The sequence below is a fragment of the Eptatretus burgeri genome, chromosome 5 (genome assembly GCF_056783735.1).
Source record: "Eptatretus burgeri isolate ZD-2024b chromosome 5, Ebu_testis_v1, whole genome shotgun sequence".
NCBI lineage: Eukaryota > Metazoa > Chordata > Myxini > Myxiniformes > Myxinidae > Eptatretus > Eptatretus burgeri.
The window spans coordinates 5,229,691-5,254,690 of record NC_140965.1 but is presented as its reverse complement, the minus strand read 5'-3'; the positions used below and the strand labels follow the sequence as shown (position 1 = coordinate 5,254,690).

The following is a 25,000-nucleotide window of genomic DNA, read 5'->3' as shown; positions in this document are numbered from 1 at the left end:
TACAGTGAAGATGCGAATCCGAGAATTTTTCAAGTGATTCTTCGCCAAAACGATACATTTTGCATGATATCTCTAAAAGTTGTGGACAAGTTGTGACAAAACGAGGTGGATGAGTTGGTTTGGTGACAAGAAGCTGATTCGATTTTGGTTCAGGTCCGGATTCAGATCCGACCTATCAGTGGGATACAGAATGTAAACCGTTCAGCCTGGTGGAGCTCCTCGTCAGTCTTCACTGGGAAGAAAAGACGACCCTGACTGAAAGCATCATCATCGCCACATCCAGGGCGCAGTGATGGAAATCTGGCACAATTAAAACTTCCCGACAAAGTACCAATTAGACGTCTGCAAACACCTGTATCGTCCATCCGAGGGACGATACACACATCGGTGAATCACCATGCCTGCGTAACAACAGGATGACAGTTTATCGGTGTGGCAGGATTTGAACCCAAATTACTGATCAAAGGGGAGTGTGCTTACCTCGAAGCTATACTACAAGCCCCTTGACAAGCTTCGTGAGAAAAATTATTACAGGACCAGGTTATTTGTTTGTATGCAGCACAAGGCTATGGGGTAGCATTATTGGTGAGGGGTGCGACAGTGCACTGATGCAGTGCCCGCTTCTGGTTGAGGCAGGGTATTTGGAACCGGTAGATGGTGCCGGTGATAGCTCGCCTACTATTCCCAAAGGATACCAATAAATCTTGAACGTCCACCAACGAATGCTGGCAGACAAGACGCCAGTTTAACGTCCATCCGAGGGATGGCACACACATTGATGAATCACCCTGCCTATGAAATGACAGTTTATAGCTGCTTCGGGATTCAAACCCAGGCGAGACAGCTCAGAAGTGAGTGTGCATACCTCTTAGCCATCCTGTCAGCCCGAGGAAGAAGGGGGTAAGATATGTCTTTAACAACAAAAAAAAACCGACACGTGATGGTGACTTTTGCCACAATGGAAAACCTTGTGAATATATTCTCCACAATGACATTACATCAGAATCTTCAACACTACACCGAGAAAATAACAGGTAGGTGCCCGATTGTGAGAATGAGCTAGCATCTTAGACGGCGTGGGTTCAAATCCAGCCATGAGCATTTTGATTAAAAAAAAATTTTTTCCCATCTGATGTAATTGAAATATAGTTAAGTTAAAATCAGATCGGTCATTTAAAAAACAATGAAATCACCAGTTTAATTGGTAATGAACCTCTGGGAGGAGGTATTGCACCTGGTATAGTCAACGCAAGATACCATTCACCACTGTGCTTTAATCTCAGCACAGGAGTTACGCACACAATCAGAAATTAAAAATCTACACAGAATACCACACGATAGCCTACTCCATTCAAGCGTCGCACAGGATTTTTTTTTTTTTTTAACTCCGACATATTTCTGGGATGAGGCAGCTGGATGACAAACTCGATGAACAGGGGTGTGTGTGTGTGTGTGTGTGTGTGTGTGTGTGTGTGTGTGTGTGTGTGTGTGTGTGTGTGTGTGTGTGTGTGTGTGTGTGTGTGTGTGTGTTCGTGTGCACCAGGAATTGAACTTGGACATAACAATTCAGAAGAAAACATACGACCACCTCTTATTAAACAAATTTTCCAAAAAAAAACGTGGAACACAGGACTAAATGTATTTAACACCGCAGGATCTCACTGTATTCACCCCAAATCGGTTAAGATTACATCCATCCATTGTGACGTCACTCTGTGCAGAGCGTTGGTGCTGCCGAAACAGTCTCCTTGGCTATTGGACACCTGGTATAGGATTTGAACTCAGGACCCAAAGATCCCAAGCCCACCACACTAACCATTATGCCAACACCACACCTACCTTCATACAACTAAACATGAAACAGAATAATATACATTATCTTAAATATGCACTCATTTACATGAACATTTTATAATAACTTCCTTTTCTGGGCAGCAAAAAAGCAGCGATTCAGTGGCTGGTAAACGGGTATCAGTGCGGTATCACCGAACGATTGATGTCGAACCATGATGAGAACACTTGAACCTGGGTTTCCAAAGGCAGATGATGATTCCAATTAAACATTATTATGGCAGCTCGGGTTGTGAGAGCTCAGAAGGCGCGAGAGTATAAACGAGCGTTTCCAAGGCAATACGGGCCTCCGATTCGGGGAAAGCCAGCAAGGCCCGCAACGCCAGGTCACTATGGTGATGGCACAACTGCGTGACTTCGTGAAGCACATCCTGCCGGCGTGTGGTAGAGCACAACTGGCGATGTGTTTGTGAGAAATGGGTGGGGGGGGGGGGTGGAGGGTGATAAAAACACACACACACAAAAAATAAAAATAAAAACTTTAGTATAATAACTAAAAGACGAGTTCAGAATTTAGACACGTTAGAAAGTTCTTCATCTTTAACTCTCAGTTACGTGGTAAATTAGCTCATCAGTTTGCAAATACCCAACATTATAGCCTCTCGTTTTTACTTAAACCCTGATAAAGGCGAATTAACCAACTCATTGTGGTTAATTAATTCTCAACTTCAGTGCAGGAGCAGGCACGGCACAAATTTAACAAAAAGTGGATAAATAATATTAATATAATATTAAATAGATAGGTGTGTTACATATTATGGAGGAAAACGAGAAAATAGAATTTGATGCAAATGTGTTGATGGATATGCCTCTGCCCACGTTAGACGTCAACACACTGTTACGAGACAGAGAGACAGAGACAGACTGAAGAAAGGAGTCATCAGATGCTTATAAACTCAAGTTATGGTCCATGAAATGACTCCCAAAGGACAAATGACCTTCGACCTATTGACCCAACAACTGAATCTGTTCATCTTTGTATTACAGTCCATACTTGTCCCAAGTTTGGTTGAAATCCCTTCAGTAGCTCTCAAGTTATCATGGTGACCAAAAAAAAAAAAAAAAGATGCGCAGAGAACCCAAAAACACAATACCTCTACCTCTGGCCTTCAGCAGCAGTGGCTTAAAAAACAAAAACAAGGAACATTAATGGATCCACCGAACACCTCCCACCCCGTCCTATGTATACACATGAAGATGACCCCAAAACCTGCTATGTGAATGCTCTTAAACACTGTTTATACACCACTCTGATGTCTCCAATCAATTATTATATATATATATATATATATATATATATATATATATATATATATATATATATATATATATATATATATATATATTCTACATTTCACATGTGACTGAGCTCACTCAGCTGCAGGTTTGATCAAATGTGGACTCAAACAGCACATGAGCTTTTTTTTTTGCGGATCGACGAAGTGAATAAGCTACAACAGACATGATGAAAGTGCCATTAAAAACAGCACATGAGCTAAATTTATAAATTCGACAAAGTACATAAAGAGGTGAAAATAAAGTTTTGAAATCCTCGAGTTGAGCCAAAGCACAATACTTTAATCCCAAGCGATAATGTAATCCTTTTTATTATTATTTTTTTAAATCACCCCCTCCCCCCAACCCCATGACATATATTTTAACCGTTACATCATTTTATACCGGTTTTTCATTTATCTCCATGTTGATAAAAACTTTTTTTTAATAACATATTCAGGGTCATTTGCTCACAACTCCTACCTGCTGATAGTTCACATGCCCTTTGTGCGTAGCCTGTAAAGCATTAGAAACGAGAAACGAGAGTTATGCAATAAAGTGCAAAGACATCAGATGCAGTGCATATATTGGGATGAAGAGGAAAGGTAAGGATGAGGAGTAAAAGGGAGTGGGGGGGGGGGTGGGTGGCAGAGAGGATTAGAAGAGGAAGAGGCATTGTTTCAGCAGATCCTACCGCTTTAAGGAGCTCCCTCCATGCTTCAATGTCCATGCTCTGCCTCAACAACACCAGCGGTGCAGAGTGCAGGCTCTCAACATCGCCTGAACCCCCTTCCATAAATTGCTGAATGTCAGACTGCAACTGTTGAGAGGGTCCGAACGTCAGAATGGGTCATTGATTGAACCCAGGCATCAAAGCACTGATTAACGTTTGAAAACTATCCATTAGTGGTCAGAAAAGGCTATTTTACCCATTGTGTCCTAACTTTGATATTGTCAGTCCTGGCGGTGAGGTTAATTCCCCTGACCCAATTGTCGTGGACGGGCGGTCAACACGGACCGGGCCGGATCGCCGAGCGGTTTCCCTTGGAGGCGAACAGCCGAGTTCCTCCGAGATTATAGCGTGCGCGGGATGGGGGCGGTAAGGACGCATAACTGACGGAAGCACAGCACAAGGGGTTTATACTTGAACCTACAACGAATAGGCAACACAAGCAACTTAAATAAATATGGGCATTTCTTGAAAATCAATCAAATATTTACAATGGTAATGATTCAAAGTATAATAATAATAATATAAAAATTACCCCTGGTTGGGGGTGAGGGTCATCTGAAGCTCTGTAGATGTGGATCTCTGATCGGCTTAGAATGGTTTCGATGTCGTCTTGTCTTTTGGTTCAACGTACAGATGAAAGCCCGGGAGTAAAAAGGATAGAAAACCTCAGAAATCGAACTACATTTCTGAGTTATCCGGAGATAGATTTTGAAAATGGTTGATTTGGAACATTTATGATCAATGAGTCTTCAAAAGGATAGAAACCGGACCTCAGAAATCAAAACGCATTTCTGAGTCATAAATGGCGGATGATATTTTGACAGTGGATGATTTCATAAGTTTACAGCATCGGTGACCTTGACATTGACCTTCAATCAGGTCTAAAGTCATACCGTCGTGCATCACTCATCGACCCCGACCTACATACCAAGGTTTCATCAAGATGGGGCGAATTTTTTTTTGACCGTATCACATCGACGATTTTTCCAACTTTGAAGACGCGTGACTTGATAACCAGGACGAATTTTAAAAAGCCGGCCTGACCAAATTTAGATATTGTTCCATATTATCAGAATCCGAAGAAATTTCGAAGATTGGATCACAAACGGCGGAGGAGATAGATTTTGAAAATGGCCGATTTCGTAGCTTTGGAGTTACCTTGACGTTGACCTTCAATCGGGTCAAAGGTCATACCATCGTGCATCCCTCATAGACATCTACCCACGTACCAAATATCAAGAAAATCGTAAGAAAAAATGGGGACGTACGTACGGACGGACAGACATCGAGACCAGTTTTATTCGGTCATCTCTAACGAGATGACCGAAAAAGTAACGTGAGGGAAACAATCTAATTTTAAGGCACCTCCACATACACAGTTACAAAAACGGACAAAACAAAAGAAAAATCCCTCTCCTTTGTTCTGGCACTTAGCTTCAGGTCGAGAAGTGATGTTTTATGAGCTTTGGGGTCGAACCACACGTCCAATCAACAGCTCGTCCTGCACGGGAAAGCGCACCTGAAATGGCGCCTCGCCGCTCTCAAGGCGGGAAACGTACGCGAGGCGGTATTCGACAGCAGGGCTCACCAACCACCATGCGGCTTCTTCTCATGAGCGAATATTCCGAACGTACAACTTCACGACTCAGCCGAACAGGAATAGCTGGAGTCTTGCCCAACATGCGGGGCAAATTTACACAGCACGAACACGAGAATCGAGCAGCCTTCTTCACCATGTCGAGAAGAAGCAACTGTAATGCCCTTCTCTTCCAACCGCCATCCCCTCCCTCCTCCTTCCCCGTCCCTCTTCGTGCTCCGCTCCGAACCCAACTCCCCTCCACTCTGACGTCACGCCCATCAATCATCCACTCTGGGGGCGTGGTTTGCTAGTTCTCCCCCTGGAGGCGAAGTTTCTTGCCTGATTGGACGTGCAGCTCGGTTGTCGCTATTTTAAGGACATGATCCCTTTTTAATCGTTGGTCTTGAAATGCAAAAAGATAGGAAAAAAGTCACAGGGAGCAATCACATACTGGGGGAGATTGGCCTTAATCCCTACTTAATTAACACAGCACCCCCCCCCCCCCACATGTGCAGTGATGTGCAACACCTTAAGCTGACAGTTTCCCTCCATAAGTTACATCGAGATATCTTCTGCTCGTCCACGGACCATGCGACACCATACAATCCTAACTTTGCAATGAAATTCCTCCATCTACCTCCACAACCATAACAATATTATACTATTGCCGAGACAATGGGGTCATTAACGCGGGCCCACCATGCTGAAGCAATGTGCTTCACAAATGGCAGGAACTGTATCCAGCAGTTTCTTTACACAATTTAGGTCTCCCCCAGGGGTTTGCAAATGGGCTGAAATTGTCCGCGCGCAAGTGGGGTCGGGAAGCAGGAGACACGTATTCCTAAGTAATAAAAGGTTTGCAAGCGTGAGACAATACAGACGGAGAATCCATGTCAAAAAGCAGACCAAAATGAAGAAATAAATAAACACACTTAATACAGATGCAGAAATAGAAGTCCAAAGGCCCACCAGCACTCAATCACATTCACACAAATGGGGCAAAACCATTTACAGACTTTTAAATTTGGGGGGGGGGGGGCTCAGGCAGCACAGCAGAAATCCAGGGAGGCATGGGTAAGTTCCTCTATGTTGCTCTCCAAGCACCATCCCAAAATCTCTCCAGTCGCCACGCTGGTCTCCAACTGATCTGACTCGGACTAAAACCTCAAAACCCCGACACCATGTGTCCATGTACAGCCTTTTATTCCCTCCCCCACGGCCACGCCTTCGAGCGTCCTTCGCTCAGGAGACGGCGCCAGCCAATGATGTGGCACGTTGCAGCCATCGAGGTGATGTCATGTGGATGGGGCGTTGCCACCGGCATCACCCAAACCAATGATACGCCACCTTTCAGCCTGCCAATGGCGCTGTGCCCTTACTTTGTGTTGGCCAGTGCCGTGTCGGACTCCTTGTATTCAGAGGGGTTTAAATCGGCTCGCACATGAACTGCCAAGATATATAAACCCAGCCCTCTTCTTACCTTTCCTCGTGCCTTGTCTGGTTTTACAGAGGAGACACGTACAAATTACACTTTCCTATCTAATCCCCATGTCAACTTTTCCATCAGTAAGGGCATGTATAAAAGAGAAATTTAGCATGGATGGACAAACGCACATACGCAAGTACATATGGATGGACGGACAACCCAAAAACATAATGTCTCCAGCGACTTAGTCAGTGGAGGCAGAACAAAATAAGGGCAATACCCCTTGGCGCTCATCTGGTAGATTTAATGAAACTAAGGAGGAAATCAGCAAAATGTACCAATTAACTAATGATATCGCAAATACCTATTTTGGGGAGCAACCCAACCCCCCTCCCCCCTAAACTCCCGCAGAACCCAAATATATAAATAGCGTTAACAAACTTTTATACAGCATTGGTGTTGAACGTTGTGGTCAAATTTCATCAGAATTGTGTGTGTAGTTCCTGAGAAAAGAAAAGCAAATACAGTACCTATTTTGGGGGGGCAGCAACACCCCTACCTGTAAATTCCCTTAGACCCTGATTGTTTAATGGTGCGAACAAACTTTGGTACATCACGGGTGATGAAGGTTGTGGTCAAGTTTCATTGGAATTGCACGTCAAGTTCGAGAACAAAACAAATACCTATTTTGGGGTGGGGGGGGGGCACTCCCATACATCCCCCAAGCCCAAGGGTATGATTTTTTTTTAATGCCATGAACAAACTTTGGTACATACACGGTGATGAACGCTGTGGTAAAGTTTCATCAAAACTGTACGTGTAGTTTCAGAGAAGTTGCAAGAATTTGTGGACGGACGCGCCATCGCGTAAAGTCCCCTGAACTACGTTCCAGGTGAACTAAAAACCAACAGCAAACTTAATTTATAGCTCGGGTCTCATGTGGGGAGGATACCTACCCCCAGGTTTACTCTTTTTCGAAGGCACAATCAGATCTTTTATATCCACATGACTGCTGAAGGTGCAGCTGGATTTACACTCCTGTTGAGGGTGGAGTATTTCACAATGCAGGTCTCACGCCAGCCAAAAAAGAGCAATTGTCAAATTAAACTCGACAAGTGATTAAATCCATAACGAGACGGCTCATACAATCCACAAACCAGAAAGCTTGTACATCACTCACCTTACAAGCCAACGCAAGGTTACGTCCGAAGGTGAAAGCTGCCATCTTTAAATCCACACTGTGATTGGATAGTTCAACTGCAGCCTGGCAGCTCTTGGCCAGCAAAGCTCCATGTGATAGGTAAGCCTGCTCCATCCATGATGTGAACGAAACCTCTCTGCCGAATTGCACCTCATCCTGCAGCAGCCAAATAGAATGGACAATCAGTCATCTCTATTCTTGCCTCTTACTTCCAAAATAAGCCTGGTGCTGGCTTAGTGGTAAGGGTGGTGGACTTGGAGTCTTAGGGTCTTGAGTTCGAGCCACGTTTGCCACCGAATTGATACCAGGTGGGGTTGACTCTGCCCGTCATCCTTCCGAGGTAGGCAAAATGAGTACCAGTGTACTGGTATAGGGGCATGGCATCAGCGGCTGTCGCGCTCTAATAAAATGATAGATACCCGACAGCCAAGCTGCCATACGCAAGAAGAAGAATAAGACTTCCAAAATACATTGGTTTTGGAAGAAGAGATTGGAATCATAATCTGTGCAGAGCGTTGGTGCTGCTCAAGCAGTCTTCTTGGCTATTGGGCACAATCCTGGATGGGTCACCACTTCGACACAGGATACCAGCAAGCTGGCACTCATTTTGCCGACCCCGGAAGGATGACAGGTCGAGTTAACCTCACCCAGTATTAAATCAACAGTTGAATGGGATTTGAACTCAGGACCATAGGATCCAAAGCCACCACCCGAACCATTAAGCCAACACCATGAAAATATCCATAAACAAAGTCGGCCCATGGAGCTTGGCCCCTGCTCACGGAGGTTCACGTGACTGAAGACAATAGGTAGCGTGTGGGTGTCTGTTTTAATGGCGGTATGATTAGAGAAGTATCTGTGGGTTTTTGTCATTTATAGACGATGTGTACAGTGAGTGGTATGAAGTTGTAAACACTGATCGTTTACAGATCATGTACAATGATAAGTGTTGCATGTTTACATATCCAGTCGGACCTCTGTATCAGGCACACTGGTTATAACAAACATTCAGAACATGTTTTAGTCAATGTTTCTCTCTCTCCCTGTATTCACGATCCACATTTATGAAAACCCGGACATAAAGAAAGATCGCTTTGTCCCAGCAAGCTGAAGGTAGACAGAAGGCTGGATGTTCAAAAATGGTTAATAATCAAACAGAGGAGATTGCCAAAAATCAACGATCTGAAACATTATATTAAAAGCGTCACCTTGGTGGCAAAATCCACCACCCAAAACAAATACATCTGGACCTACAACGAAGATGTACTTCTTAGAGTGACCCATCATCGCATTATAATGTAAAGGCCCGGTCACACCTTGACGTTTTAGCCAACGTATGCCGATTTTTGAATTTTTTTTCTAAAACGCTGGCACACGTTGAATACGTTATGGGTAAGTTTTGACAACATTGAGAGCATGCTGGCATACGTCGTAGTACGTTGCCATAAGTCGTTGTACGTTGGCTTTAAACGTTGTACTTTTTGGTTGTCCTCAAATTTTTTCATGCTTGAAATTTCACGACGTATGCCGGCGTATGACTCACACGTTCCACTACGCTGGCCACAAGTTGTATGCACGGTCTGCGATCGTTGACAGACGTCAACACATGCTACTTGTAAGTTAATCATAAGTTGAGACACGCGAGGTAATGTTTAGCGTACCCGAAACTTATTTCTAACCTATGATTAATGTGTTGTTGGCACGTTACGCGATCGTTGCCACACGTCGACAGACGTTACTTTTAAGTTACTCATAGGCTGAAAGACGTCTGTATAATGGATCGTCCTTGCGTCAGCGTCCACGGCCACGGCCAGGACACTTATTTGCAGCATTCTTCAAACTTTTCTTCGGCATGACGAGGATGTTCACACTTCGATGTCGAGCTTGGCTATGATTCCAATTGTCCATCGGCAGCGTCTATTTAAAATAGTCGAGTTTGAGCGTTTTAACACGTTCAGAAGAAACGCTTCAAATTTCCAAACCCCAGCGTCAAAAAAAAAACAAAAAAAAAAAACCAAAAAAAAAAAACAAAGGCGAGTGACAGCAATTTAAATCGTTCATTGTAAACAATGAAACTCGCTGAGTGGTACCATTTCAAAGTCGTTGAGTGTAAAAAAAAATCCAATTGTTGAGCGCAAGCGTCTACTTTCAATAGTGGAGATGCAACCATTTAAATCGTTGAGTGGCAGCCTATGAACCTACCCGTGGACACGCGGACGCAAGGACGATCCATCATAACCCACACCCTCCCACTACTGCCAACATGAACAAACTAATACTAATACTAATACTGATACTGATACTGCTGACATGGACATCAACTCAAAAAGGACTCGAAAACACTGTTGGGTTCCCCTTTTATGAACACCATTTTTATATACCAATTCCCAAAACCGCTGGGAACACGTCTTTATATGGCAGTTGTAAGCGAGAAACACATTCATTTTTTTTTTTTTTTGTCGACCGGAAGACGTCATTGGAATACGTCTACATACGTCGATGTGTGTTGGGACTACGTAAAGAATTGGTTCAAAGCACGTCAAACATAAGTTAGAAATAAGTTTCGCGTAAAAAAGACATTACCGCGACGTGTTTCGACTTATGAGTAGCTTATAAGTAGCCTTTGTGGACGTGTGTAAGCGTCCACATATCGTGTGTAAAACTTATCCCCATCGCATGCGGAACGTGTGTCATACGCCGAGTACGTCGTAAAATTTTGAACATGTTCAAAATTTTACGACGTACTCTACTTACTACGACTTATGATAGCGTATTTAGCGTTGTACTCACGTATACCAAACTTACCCATACCGTATTCGACGTGCCCCAACGTTTTAGACACATTTTTTGTTACGTCGGCATACGCTGGCAAGATCGCCAAGGTGTGACCGCGATTTTGACCCTTCCATTTCTACGGCAGTTATGATTCGAATCGTTGTGCGTCAGCCTTTTAATAGGCTACGTCACGACATCGTCGGCGATGCGTGCAACGCGCTATGCCAAAGTTAGACTATCGTTGGGCATCGGTTGTGTAGGCCGACAACAGGTTCAGCATTCGTTGGTACAAGTTATCTATAACACAACGAAACGTTCTGTGTAGTTACCAATGCGTTACACATAAGACCAAGTCGCTATGAATACGTCCGAATCTTTAAAAAAAAACATCAAAAGTTCAACGTAAGCCAGCGTTTTACATAAATTTTAACACGTTGCCATCGCTGGCTAAAACGTCAAGGTGTGACCGGGCCTTAAGAATGGTTTTATTATAAAAGTCGACCCTTTTGAGATTGAAAATTACGATGCAAGGAACACTATTAAAAAATAGGGGCAATACCCCTGGGTGCTCACCAAGTACAATAATAATAATAGAGGAGGAAGTCAATGTGGGACAGAATCAGCAAAATGTACCAACAAACCAATGTCATAGCAAATATCTATTTTGGGGGGGGGGGTGGGGGGCAACACCCACCCACACCCACCCCCACCCAGAAACCCCGATTTTTTAAATAGCATGAATAAACTTTGGAAGATCATGTGTGATAAAGGTTGCGGTTAAGTTTCTTCAGAATTGTGTGTAGTTTCTGAGAAGAAGGCAAATGCATATTTTGAGGGGCAACCCCCCCCCCACCCACCCCCACATACACCCACTAAGACCCCAATTTTTTTAATGTCATGAACAAACTTTGCTACATCACAGGAGATGAACGTTGTGGTCAAATTTCATGGAAATTGTGTGTGGTTTTGGAGAAGAAACAAATACCTTTTTTGTAGGGTAACCCACCCATAGATCCCCTTAGACCCCAATTTTTTAATTTCACCAACAAACTTTAGTACATCACGGGTGGTAAAGATTGTGATCAAGTTCCATCAGAATTGTGTGTAGGTTCCGAAAAGAAAGCAAATTCCTACTTTGGGGACAACCCCCCGTAGACCGGCTTAGCCCCTGATGTTTTTGGGGTTTTTTTAAATCGTGAACAAACTTTGCTATATCAGGGGTGATGAAGGTTGTGGTGAAGTTCCATCAGAATAGTGGATGTAGTTTCTGAGAAGAAAGTAAATATCTCTTTTGGGGGGGAAATGCCCCCATAAACGCCCTCTGCAGTCCCCCACAGACACCAATTGTTTTTAATGCCATGAACAAAGTATGGTACATAATGGGTGATGAAGGTTGTGGTCAAGTTTCACTTTGGAACTGCATATGTAGTTTCTGAGAGTAAAGCAAATATCTATTTTGGGGGCAACCCCCCCCCCCTCACCAATAAATATGCCTAATGTTGGCTTAATGATTTGGGTGGTGGGCTTTGAATCCTCGGATCCTGAGTTCAAATCCCACTCAGCGATTGAATTAATACCAGGTGGGGTTATCTCGGCCTGTCATCCTTCCGAGGTCGGCAAAATGAGTGCCAGTATGCTGGTATACTGTGTCAGAGTGGCGACCCGTCCAGGATTGTGCCCAATAGCCAAGGAGACTGCTAAAGCAGCACCAACTCTCTGCAGAGTATGGTCTCAATCTCCTCCTACTCCAACTCCCATAAATCCCCCTCAGGACCGATATGTTAAATGCCGTGGACAAACTTTGGCACATACCGGGTTATGAAGGTTGTGGTCAAATTTCATCGAAATTGTGTGTGTAGTTTCAGAGAAGTTTCAAGTGTTTGTGCACGGGCGGACGGACGACATCAGCACCCTGGAACTATGCTCAAGGTCAGCTAAAAATTAAAAGCTCATTCTTGATTTATGTAGCTGCTTGTGGAATGCAAAGACAATCCAATCCACAGGTCGGAGATCCTGATGACGGCTGGTGGCTGGTGATCGGAGGTCGGAGATCCTGATGACGGCTGGTGGCTGGTGATCGGAGGTCGGAGATCCTGATGACGGCTGGTGGCTGGTGATCGGAGGTCGGAGATCCTGATGACGGCTGGTGGCTGGTGATCGGAGGTCGGAGATCCTGATGACGGCTGGTGGCTGGTGATCGGAGGTCGGAGATCCTGATGACGGCTGGTGGCTGGTGATCGGAGGTCGGAGATCCTGATGACGGCTGGTGGCTGGTGATCGGAGGTCGGAGATCCTGATGACGGCTGGTGGCTGGTGATCGGAGGTCGGAGATCCTGATGACGGCTGGTCGTCGGAGGTCGGAGATCCTGATGACGGCTGGTGGCTGGTGATCGGAGGTCGGAGATCCTGATGACGGCTGGTGGCTGGTGATCGGAGATCCTGATGACAGCTGGTCGTCGGAGGTCGGAGATCCTGATGACGGCTGGTCGTCGGAGGTCGGAGATCGGAGATCCTGATGACGGCTGGTCGTCGGAGGTCGGAGATCGGAGATCCTGATGACGGCTGGTGACTGGTGGTCGGAGATCCTGATGACGGCTGGTGGCCGGAGATCCAGCTCGCGACAGCTTCGGATAGCAGCAACGGCGGTTGTTGACAGTTGGCCTGTTCCTGCTGGTTCTTGGCGTACCTGGCTCCTGGGGGGTGACGATGTGACGTCAATTGGTGTTCGAGCCTATTTGCGGGTGGGTGCATGGCGAGGCAGGGCGTTGGCAGCGGACCAAGGCAGGCTCACACATTTTGGTTCATTTTATTTGACGCACGACAACTTCTGCCTTGGTAAACCGAGACCGGATTTCTTTTCCCCCTGAATGATCTGCTGGGTACCCGTGTTTAATTGCTAAGTAAGGCATCGTGATCAGCATCTGCTCTTTGTCTGTTTTTCTAAAAATGTTTGTTGATTGAACATTTGATCGATTTGAATTCATCCATTTAATCAACAAGGAAATAAAAAGTCCTTCAGTTTATTACTTACGAAATCGAAAGATTTCTTAAGTATATTGATGACTTCCGATTCTGTTTGTTTGTTACTTACGAAATCTAAAGATTTCGGAAGTATATTGATGACTTCCGTTTCTGTTTGTTTGTTTGTTTGTTTGTTTGTTTGTAGGCACGATAACTCGAGAACGGAAGAAGCAACCAATGTCAAATTACACCACGTGATTCAGGAGGGTGATGGCTGGTGCTGATTAGATTTTGGTCAAAATCGGTCAAAGGTCAAGGTCACAGTGAGGTCAAACATCCAAAACATTCGATTTTTGATGGTTTGGTACAGAATCATCGTAGAAACTTCTGGTTTGCGTCGCTACCTTCTCTGGAGACAGCTCTTATTAGACAAGGTCAAAGGTCAATTTGACGATTTCCTAAGTACCAGTCTATGACTGCTTGTTTATTTTTCTTAATAAATTCCTTGTTGACATTTCAACCTGTATGTGATTGTCATTTCCTTCCATTGATCCAGCATTATCCAAACCTAGATAGACTGGGAGATTATAATTCCTGTACGAATTAACCGGTCATAGTTGGCATGCACCAGCGATAAATGCTGGTTGGTGCATAGTGCCTTACTTAAGATCTAATCAAGATAAGATTGGTGCATCACCAAGGGCGCGTTCCCTGGTCAGGAGGCCACGTGACCTCTAACTAAACGGCAAATTAGACGGTGGACACTGGAACTCGTGGTTAACTGATCGGAGTTTGTGGTTGTAAAGCAATCCACCGTATCACGGAGTCAATTGTGAGCGGTGGCCCCAGGTCTGGCTCTTCCGAGGAGAAACGAGGATTAACCCATATATATATATATATATATATATATATATATATATATATATATATATATATATATATATATATATATATATATATATATATATATATATATATATATATATATATATATATATAAAAAATCATTTTATTCCCCAAAAATTGCGGGGACAATCAACACATCAAAAAAGGAAGATGCTCACTTAACATGATAATTCCAATAGGCTCTGTTGTTTCCAATGTTCAACATGGGAACTCTGCAAGAGAATCACTTACTGTTTGTTACCCTCGCTGAAGGAGAGGTTATTGCATTTGGGCCCATTTGTTTGTCAGACAGAGTTTTTGTCCGCAAAGAACTTTGTGTTTTTCTTCAAAACCGCTTGTCGAATTAACACGAAATTTTCACCATTGTTGCGACGTCTCATGTGGATGTTTTAATGATAATTATGACGTCATAGGTCATATTAGAAGCTATAGCGGAAAAACAGGGGGAGGGGGAAATGTTGGACCTCTATCTCTGAAACCGCACAAAGGAAAAAAAAAAAAAAAAAAATGAAACTTGGCACATGGCACATACTCCTCATGTGGAATGAGTGCGATTTTTTTTAATGACATCATAATTGCATATGTAGAACGCCACATCCGATCAGTATGAACATTGAGTGTCATTGAGGGATAAAATGGTCCACAGAAAATAATTTAATGACGTCAGTCACATGGTTCAGCAGGCATATTGTTAAAAAAAAAAGTTTTGATTTTTTTTAAACCTTCAAAAATCTTCTCCAAAGTGGCTCAACAGATGAAGGCGAAATTTTACAGGTAGGACCGACCACCTGTCCATGAGGAACAAAAGGTTCACACATATGATGTCATTGGTCACATGGTTTGGCAGCCATATTGGGTTTACCCTCAAACCTATATAAATACACCACTCAAAAGAAGTCCTGGTGAGGGTCTGTCATCTCTGATTGCTCTTTTTCTTGTTTTGACTGCATTTTTTTTTTTTTTTGAAAGTTCTAGATTCACTCATTAAACGTTCAAGTGTTCGACTTGGTATCATAAAAACTCTGCCTCTTAGCATTGCCAAACAAACCATGAGAACTTAGAATCAGAAGCTCCGTCCCTTTGCGTTGCCAAATTATAGTATTATTTGATCACTTTTGACATTAATTTCTATCGCTGTAAACTGTGAAATAAAGAGCACATTCTAATCATTAATTCTTGATTTACTCGAGTTATTTAGCTGCTTTCAGAATGCAACCATATCCACTTAATCAAATATACAAAGCGTGTGTGTGTGTGTGTGTGTGTGTGTGTGTGTGTGTGTGTGTGTGTGTGTGTGTGTGTGTGTGTGTGTGTGTGTGTGTGTGTGTGTGTGTGTGTGTGTGTGTGTGTGTGTGTGTGTGTGTGTGTGTGTGTGTGTGTGTGTGTGTGTGTGTGTGTGTGTGTGTGTGTGTGTGTGTGTGTGTGTGTGTGTATATATATATATATATATATATATATATATATATATATATATATATATATATATATATATATATATATATATATATATATATATATATATATATATATATTATGTCTGCACCTCAGTATCTGCTTGCAGGGTGCAAGCATTCCCACTAATAATATAATATTTATCAGAAAGAGTGGAGTTAACGTAATTACTTTATATTTTATTGAATAACGAGCTATGCATTCCCTGCATTGGCTGGTGAAGAGCATTTATGAGGTTTTGTTTCAATAGCAGCAGCACCATGAGCTTTGTGGTTACAGCAAAGTGCTGTTTGCAAGATACAAACATACACGGGAGAACAAGAAGGAAAGGAGGCCGAGGCTCTGGCCGATTCCCACCATTCGTGCGACGAGTGCAGTGCAAACTGTACTCGTCACAACTGATCACACGCACAATTGTTCGGAAGAATCAGTTTCATGCTCACCTCTGCACCGGGAAATGATCCTTGCACCAAGTCTCCAATAGCACTGGACATCAGTTCCACCACCTAAGAGAGCCACAGGGAAATGCACAATTTTTCATTCATCACGCAAAACGAGCTTCACTGCACAACCTGGATCCTTAAAACCACAGCATTGCGTTTCATGGGGATTGTTCAGCGTTTTCATTGCTAAACCATAACACTCAAGCACGACCACGTAGCCGACTCATTTATCTATCAAGGACAGACGCATCCTTTAACATTGGGCTGCCGAGGATGGTTTTCCTTGGCTCGAGGGGAAAATACTGGACGGGTCACCACTGACGCAGGATACTCGAATGGCTCATTCTTCCCAGAAAGCCGGTACTCATTTTGCCGACCTCGAAAGGATGACAGGCAGAGTCAACCCCACCTGGTGTTATTTTAACGGTACGACAGGGGCTCAAACTCAGGATCCTGAGATCTCAAGCCGGCCACCTGAACTGTTAAACAAACACCTGGCTTCCATACCCCCCACATGGCATAGTGAGTAATCCTTGACCAGTCTCTTCGTGTTCATCAAAAATGCATACGATTTTTTTGCACGCGTGTCCAACCAAATGCAAAAATATCCCAATCTCCTTTTGAATCCACTTTATCAGATATCTTTCAGACTCACTCGTCGAACAATCAAAGGCAAAGAGAACTTGCAAACCGAGTTAATAAACCCAAGATCAAGGCACATCATGTGAAGGGAAGCGGCCAACCTTCCCGTTGTGAAGGCGGGCAAGGTTGGTACAGGCGCTCGCAAGAAGAAAGTCGCCCGTCAGCACTGCCATCTTGTTCCCAAAACGCAGGTCATCCTGTGGTTTGCACTCTGACCCCAGAGGTACAATTCCACCATGGAGCACGAACGCCATATGGATGAGCTCAGTTATCTCTGCGAGACTGCGTTGACTGATAAAGCACGATCAAAGCAGCGCACAGTAAGAAATCATCAAAGCATCAATAAATTGTAGGCTAATCGAGATTTCTCACCGACACAAGCTGGTGGTGTCACCCTCTGTTGGTCCGCCATTTTGTAGGTCATCCACATTGCAAACAATCGGGAGATGGATCGGGATCACTCAAGATTTCTGGAGAAATCTCTGTAACTGGAAGTGGCTCGAGCTTATCAAATGTTGTTACCGATTTCGACAAGCAGAGCAGGCACCAGTAGATGCCCAAATTAGAAGTCGACAGGGTCACAGATCTGTACAACTTGCTGGGAAACTTGACCCCCATAAATAAGCACACTCATGCAAAGCAGCTGCAAAACCTACAGTACCCCGATATCTCCAGTTATCTCATAAACACTTCGTCCAACTACACAAAGGAGGTGAGGAAAGCTGATAAGGGCTAGGATGGCGACAAATATGATATCATCGGCTGGGTTCATGGGATGCAGACTTGGACATGCCAGAGAAACAAAGGGTACTGCTGATGTCAAAAGCAAGTCCAAACCGATATTAATGGGCAATGTACTCTTGTCATAAAACTCTGCGGGCCTGATTGAGCGTTGTGAAAGTACTGCATCATGCTGTAAATGGGGGGGGGGGGAAACATCTATCAACTGGTTACTCAATCGAGTCCCCAGCTCATTTTCATCCCTATTTCACTGAACCCTGATCACCTAATGGTCCAGATTGGCATTGGCTGTAAAGTCTACCCTCATAAATGAAGAGTGTATACTGGAATGCTGCATGCCTTTCGATAACAAGCAGTGCCAACCCGTCCTATCGCTTCACTGACGGGTTTAATCACTAGGTTTTACTTCACGTCTATCTGCGAGTCTCCATTGATGATGTAAAATGAAGTGGAACACACGAAATAAGGATAGTTCACAACACGTGGTTGTGGTTACCTCCACCACCGAAAGAGGATGGACGTTATGGTTTCAACCCTGTCTTTTTATCTGTGAGCAGGACAGCTCAAAAAGTTCGAGACAAAGTCAGATGAAATTTGGTGGACGGTTGGGTGTGTGACAAGAACGAATATATTCCATTTTGGTGAAGATTCGAATCCAGATCCGGATCTGATAATTAAGTGATTCTTCACCATTGAGAGGGCTAAACACATGTACAGCACGATATCTCAAAAAAGTTGGACGGATTCGGACGAAACTTAGTGGACATGTTGGGTGTGTGACAAGGACGAATTGGTTTGATTTTGGTGAAGATGCGGATCCAGATCTGGATACGAGAATTATTTAATTTTTAAAGTGATTCTTCACCATTGAGAGATTGGGCCACAAACGATATAGTGCTGCGTCACATGACATTTCAAACATGTTATGGGCCCGATATGTTCTCGTGGATGAGGCATTACGTGGCGGAGAAACTTCACCACATGGAAGAGTTTGTCATAAGGAAGAAGCCTATTGTTTTGAGGTCAAAATGTCAAAAGGTCAACAACTTGGGTGAGATTTCAAAATTCCTCAATTTTCATCCGATTGACTTGAACTTTGAAGAGGATTTTCATATCAGGTCACTGAATCCAACCACAAATTATTTTTGAGGTCAAACCTGTTTGATGGATTTTGCAACTATCGTGCTCTGCACGCCGTCGTCTTCTTCATTGCCTGTTTGTTTGTCCGCACAGAACTTTCGTGTTTTTTTCTCCACAACCACTCGTCGGATTGAGACAAAATTTTCACCATTGGTGTGACTACTCATGTAGAATGTTTTAATTACAATTATGATGTCATAGGTCACGTGGTGGGGCAGCCATGTTGGAAAAACGGGAAAAATTTGGACCTCTATCTCTGAAACCGCACCAAAGAAAAAAATTGAAACTTGGTAAATGGCAAGTACCCCTCATGGGGATCGAGCGATTTTTTTTTTTTCATTACGTCGTAGGTGCCTTCGTTATGACGTCATCATTGCATATGTAGAACGCTACATCCGATCAGTATGAAAAATGAGGGTCATCTAGTGATAAAATGGTCCACAAAAATAGTTTGATGAAGTCATCGGTCATGCGATTTGGCAGCCTTTTTTTTTTAACCTTCAAAAACCTTCTCTGAAATGGCTGAACCAGTCATCATTGCCAGCATTTATAAAGTGGCAGTTCTCATTAATTACGTAACACCAGACAAAAGTCCTGGTGAGGGTCTGCAATGTCTGATTGCTCTTATTCTTGTTCCACACTGTGCAAATGCAAACAGTGGGGGATGTTTTAATGGTACTTCGAACTACCTTTCAGCCAAATTTTGTTCCGTTCCATGAGAGGTGCAATGATAAAGTGCTGCAGGTGCCAGTGCACCATGGCCTAATCAAGCATTGTAAACAGCAGCAGTGATTTGGGCAATATAAAACATTGGTCCGGTCAAGTTTGACCTACAACATGGTGGATAAACAAAGGCACGTGACCTTGTGACGTCAGGTGAGAAACCTCGAAATGGGTTATAAAAGTTTACGATCGAAAAAAAGCTGGACTTGCTAGTCGGTAAAGCCAACATTTTGGTGAGACTCCACCAGCATTGGTCATGGCAGATGTTAAAGTGAAGAAGAAGCGTGAGAATCGCCACATGACCTCAGCTGGTGGTAAGGCGAGCTGGTCTGCAGACCAATCCGGGCATCACGTGACGATTGCAGACGGCGCGGAAGAGATGTTATAGCTTTGTCCCACGTACGTGACGGATGAAATCGCTGAAACAAGACGGTCATCTTGGACAGAGAAACAAAGTGCTTTCCTCGAGGTGTAAAGGAATCCATTTGGGAAACAGTTGAATGACCATCTCTCTACAAAAAAGGCGGTTTGCGATTTCATCCATCACGTACGTGGGACAAAGCGATAACATCTCTTCTGCGCAATCTGCAATCGTCACGTGACGCCCAGATTGGTCCAGAAACTTACCTCATCACCGGCCGAGGTCACGTGGCGATTCTCAAGCTTCCTCTTCACTTCTACATGTGCCGCGACTAAGGCGAATGGATTCTCGCCGAAACGTCGGCTTTACAGACTCGTTAGTCCGGCTTTTTTCAATTATAACATTTTACCGTTTCAATTTGACCGGATGAATAATCACAAGCTGCAGCGATTTACTCTATTCGGGTTATTAGTCACAATATGGCAGAGAGGAACAAAGGCAATGCCGGTGCACGGAATGGGCAGGTGTAAGGTAAGGAGAAGAAGTCAAACAATGACACAAATCATGAGGCAATGGACAAGACACACCGTGGATAGATGCCACTGACCATCTCTTCGGGGTCAGGAACAGAGTCCAAGTCGCTGTTTTCCCCACTCCTTGGTTCACTGTCTGGCTTTGATCCTTGTCCTGCTGCCTTGGACACAAGCAGCACAATTAGACTTCTGGCTTGTAATGAATGGTTGCTGTCATTCACAAACCTCCTGTTTGTGGAAAGAGAAAGAAAAATTAAAAAAAACGAGTAAGTCGACTGCACATGGTCGGCGGGTATGCCTCCGCTATCCCGCACAAACACTTGAGTATTGACATATTTGACTCTTGACCTGTATCATATCTGTCCGAAAATCTAATCAGTTAATTGCCCTGTCTTACTTTACCTTTGTACCAAGTTTGATGAAATTCTGTCCAATATTTCTTGAGTTACGGCATAAACAGTTAAATTTCAAAGTTTGACCCTTGACCTTTATCACATCTGGCACAAAATCTAATCACTTAATTGCCCTGTCTAACTTTACCTTTGTACCAAGTTTGATGAAATTCTACAATTTGCTTCTTGAGTTATCGCGTAAACGAAAATCCGGACGGACGGACGGACGGACAACCCAGAAACATAATGCCTCCGGAACCCTTTATTGGTGCGGAGGCATAAAAACACTTTTTGGACCATAAAAAGGCCAACACACGAACACACGAATATCATGAGCAGGAGCACAGAAAAATTACCCATCTACTTTCATGTACCATTGCCAGCTGAGCAGAGCACCAACAAGGTGAGCATAACATACCCAAATAGAGTGACCAGGTGAGCAAAGCATACACAGGTGTAGTGCGTGACCAGAACATGCCCAGGTGTAGTGCGTGACCAGAGCATACCCAGGTGTAGTGCGTGACCAGTTGAGCAGAGCATACCCAGGTGTAGTGCGTGACCAGTTGAGCAGAGCATACCCAGGTGTAGTGCGTGACCAGGTGAGCAGAGCATACCCAGGTGTAGTGCCTGACCAGGTGAGCAGAGCATACCCAGGTATAGTGCCTGACCAGGTGAGCAGAGCATGCCCCGGTGTAGTGCGTGACCAGGTGTGCAGAGCATGCCCAGGTGTAGTGCCTGACCAGGTGCGCAGAGCATACCCAGGTGTAGTGCCTGACCAGGTGCGCAGAGCATGCCCAGGTGTAGTGCCTGACCAGGTGAGCAGAGCATGCCCAGGTGTAGTGCCTGACCAGGTGAGCAGAGCATACCCAGGTGTAGTGCGTGACCAGTTGAGCAGAGCATACCCAGGTGTAGTGCGTGACCAGGTGAGCAGAGCATACCCAGGTGTAGTGCCTGACCAGGTGAGCAGAGCATACCCAGGTGTAGTGCCTGACCAGGTGAGCAGAGCATGCCCCGGTGTAGTGCCTGACCAGGTGCGCAGAGCATACCCAGGTGTAGTGCCTGACCAGGTGCGCAGAGCATACCCAGGTGTAGTGCCTGACCAGGTGCGCAGAGCATACCCAGGTGTAGTGCCTGACCAGGTGCGCAGAGCATACCCAGGTGTAGTGCCTGACCAGGTGCGCAGAGCATACCCAGGTGTAGTGCCTGACCAGGTGAGCAGAGCATACCCAGGTATAGTGCCTGACCAGGTGAGCAGAGCATGCCCCGGTGTAGTGCGTGACCAGGTGTGCAGAGCATGCCCAGGTGTAGTGCCTGACCAGGTGCGCAGAGCATACCCAGGTGTAGTGCCTGACCAGGTGCGCAGAGCATACCCAGGTGTAGTGCGTGACCAGGTGCGCAGAGCATACCCAGGTGTAGTGCGTGACCAGGTGCGCAGAGCATACCCATGGTAATCAGGTGGACTGACCTCGCTGTCCGAAGTAGAGGATGTTGACTCGCAGCCAGCCGCCGGGCTCGCAGCGCCACATTTCCGAACTCGTCGCCGATTAGGGAGCGAAGACTCAGTAGGGAGGGAGGATAGCCGACCAGGCGCTCTGCCCGGGCGACAGCAGCCTCCCAGTCTGAAGCAGCAGCACACGAGGCGACACGGAAAGAGGAGGCAAACAGCATCGATCGGACACACAAACAGTCTCCAAGCAGCTTACCAGCAAACATCCTTGTTGCTCTATGACGCTTGGGATACAAACACAACGCAAACTACTCCAATATAAGAATACGACTTGAAGCCTGTTCATCCAAAGCCATGACGATGACGTCATGAAGTTCCTCAAGAAAAAAAAAAATCAAACGACGTTTTTATCAGTTAACTTTGGAAGCAATTTTCTTCCTTATTAACCACTCCACCGTTTTTGTATCTAATTACTTGTCAGCCACGCACTAAAAATGTTTTATTTTATTATTTTTTTTAAAAAGTGGAACCGAAAAACGCTCTCACTAACTATACTGACATGGATTCTGCATTGGATAAAATGATATTCCGGATAAAAGTCAAAATCTCGTCGAAACATGCACACAAACCAACAAAGTAAAGATGTACAAACAAAAACCAACTCAGATAACCATATTCTCGAAGTAAAAAAACACAGTTTACCAAGTCTTTTGCGAAAACGGTTTATTTCCTTGGTTTATTCTTTACACGGTGTTTATCAAATATATTTCATGATCAACTCGACGGTCAACGCAACATGGTGTTTGTTTTAGATTTTCCTGTTATCTCAGTTGGAAGTCGAACACCGATCCACCACCAAGTGACCTTACACCGTGTACACCTCTGGAAAAAAATTGTAAGTTTGTAAACCAATTTTAAAAAAAAAGCCTTAAAAGATTAATATACGGTTATTTATTATATGTAATGAATAACAACGTCGAGACATTGCGCCGAGATTGACGTTTTTATTCCGAAAGAACGGAAGTGACGTCACACTTATGTATGTATATATAAACTGTTTCCGCCGTTCTTATTGTCTCTTTTTCCCGCTACCTCAGGAGCAGTCGGTAGGTTCTTGGTTCCCTGGAAGTTTCTAAATCGAAAAGGAAATTAGCAAACGGTCCAAGTTGTTGACGGTGAAACCGAACACCATGCAATTTATTTCTCCGCAATTTTAAGATTAAAACAAGTGTTGATGTTTAGCAAGGACTCGGTGGCCTGATTGGTTGATGGTTCGAGGTCAGCGATTGGAACCTCAGCCCGTGTCGTACCAGACTAATATATATATGTATTTATATATAATTATATATATATATTTATTTATGTAATTATATTATTTATATATATACTAATGTGGGCCCATACATGCAGTTTCGTTCCTTCGCTCTCGTAAACGATGACTGGATTGGGGCATTGTTTAAATTTGATCGGACCAACCGTATCATAAATGGCCATAACTTGGGAAATATACTCGGGTCCCCAGCGTCAATTGTGACATCATATCAAACGAAGAAGAATTGTGACACCCCTCTCTCCCCCCCCTAGTCTCGCCCCTCCTCTCCTGGCCCTCTCACCCTCCCTCCTCTCTCCCCTTCTTGAATTGTGACGCCCCTCTCTCTCGCCCTTCCTCTCTCGCTCCTCTCTCTGTAAATGTATTCACAAATGTCTACCAAGCATAACAATTAATTCAAACATTTGGAAAAAAACAGCTTTCAAGCCCTTGGGAAACAACTGTTTCCCTTGGGAAAATTCAAACCTTGGGATTAATTAATAATTTGAACAATTAATTCAATCCTTGGGAAGCAGCTGAAACGGATAAAGAACGAAATCAAACCTTGAAAAGGCACATACTCAGGTCCCCAGCGTTGATTGTGACGTCATACCAAACGAAGAAAAAGAATTGTGACATCAATGGTGCAAATAATGTGTGTGTGTGCGCGTGCGTGCGTGCGTGCGTACGCGCGCGCGCACGGTGTGTGTGTGTGTGTGTGCGCGCGTGACCGTGACCGCAGTTTCTCGACGACCGCTGGTCCGATAGGATTAAAACTTGCCATGAATATTGCCGGGGCCACGCGGATGTGCCTTTTCGAGGTTTGATATTAATCGGACGAGGGGTACCCAAGTTACGGTCATTTATCTGTCGACCAATGACAAGACACAGTGCTATGACATCAATTTTTTTTGTTTTTTTTGCACGATTGACAGTCCGATCTGATTGAAACTTGCCAGGAATATTGTTGGGGACCCGCGGATGTGCCTTTTCGAGGTTTGGTATTAATCGGACGAGCGGTTCCCAAGTTACGGCCATTTATCTGTCAACCAATATCTGCGAGAGAGGGGGATGAGAGAGGGGTGAGACGAGGTGGGAATGGGGACGCGA

The 25,000-nt window shown here is 44.3% G+C and overlaps 2 protein-coding genes across 6 annotated transcripts in view; one reads left to right on the top strand and one right to left on the bottom strand.

Annotated features, from left to right (window-relative positions):
• Nucleotides 1–944: 944 nt before the first annotated feature.
• Nucleotides 945–22,968, bottom strand: PDSS2 (decaprenyl diphosphate synthase subunit 2). 2 transcript variants are annotated; one of them, XM_085880502.1, is made up of 8 exons: nucleotides 22,600–22,968; nucleotides 20,797–20,970; nucleotides 17,346–17,535; nucleotides 16,603–16,665; nucleotides 8,045–8,221; nucleotides 3,821–3,946; nucleotides 3,610–3,642; nucleotides 945–2,246 (listed from the first exon to the last, which is right to left on the bottom strand). In XM_085880502.1, exons 1-8 carry the CDS (start codon nucleotides 22,845–22,847, stop codon nucleotides 2,067–2,069), a joined length of 1,191 nt encoding a protein of 396 aa, XP_085736628.1. In that variant the 5' UTR covers nucleotides 22,848–22,968; the 3' UTR covers nucleotides 945–2,066. The 2 variants fall into 2 exon arrangements, with proteins under 2 accessions (XP_085736628.1, XP_085736629.1); XM_085880503.1 differs by lacking the exon at nucleotides 17,346–17,535 and having other exon boundaries at nucleotides 20,817–20,970.
• Nucleotides 22,969–23,643: 675 nt separating this feature from the next.
• The window catches only part of LOC147025754 (uncharacterized), an 18,454-nt gene continuing 17,097 nt past the window's right edge, over nucleotides 23,644–25,000 (top strand). For 3 of the 4 annotated variants that reach the window (XR_015057991.1, XR_015057990.1, XM_085880499.1), the window contains exon 1: nucleotides 23,644–23,687. The gene's annotated coding sequence lies outside the window, so the exon portion shown is untranslated. The remainder of the gene's footprint in view (nucleotides 23,688–25,000) is intronic. The other variant, XR_015057992.1, reaches the window with a different exon arrangement.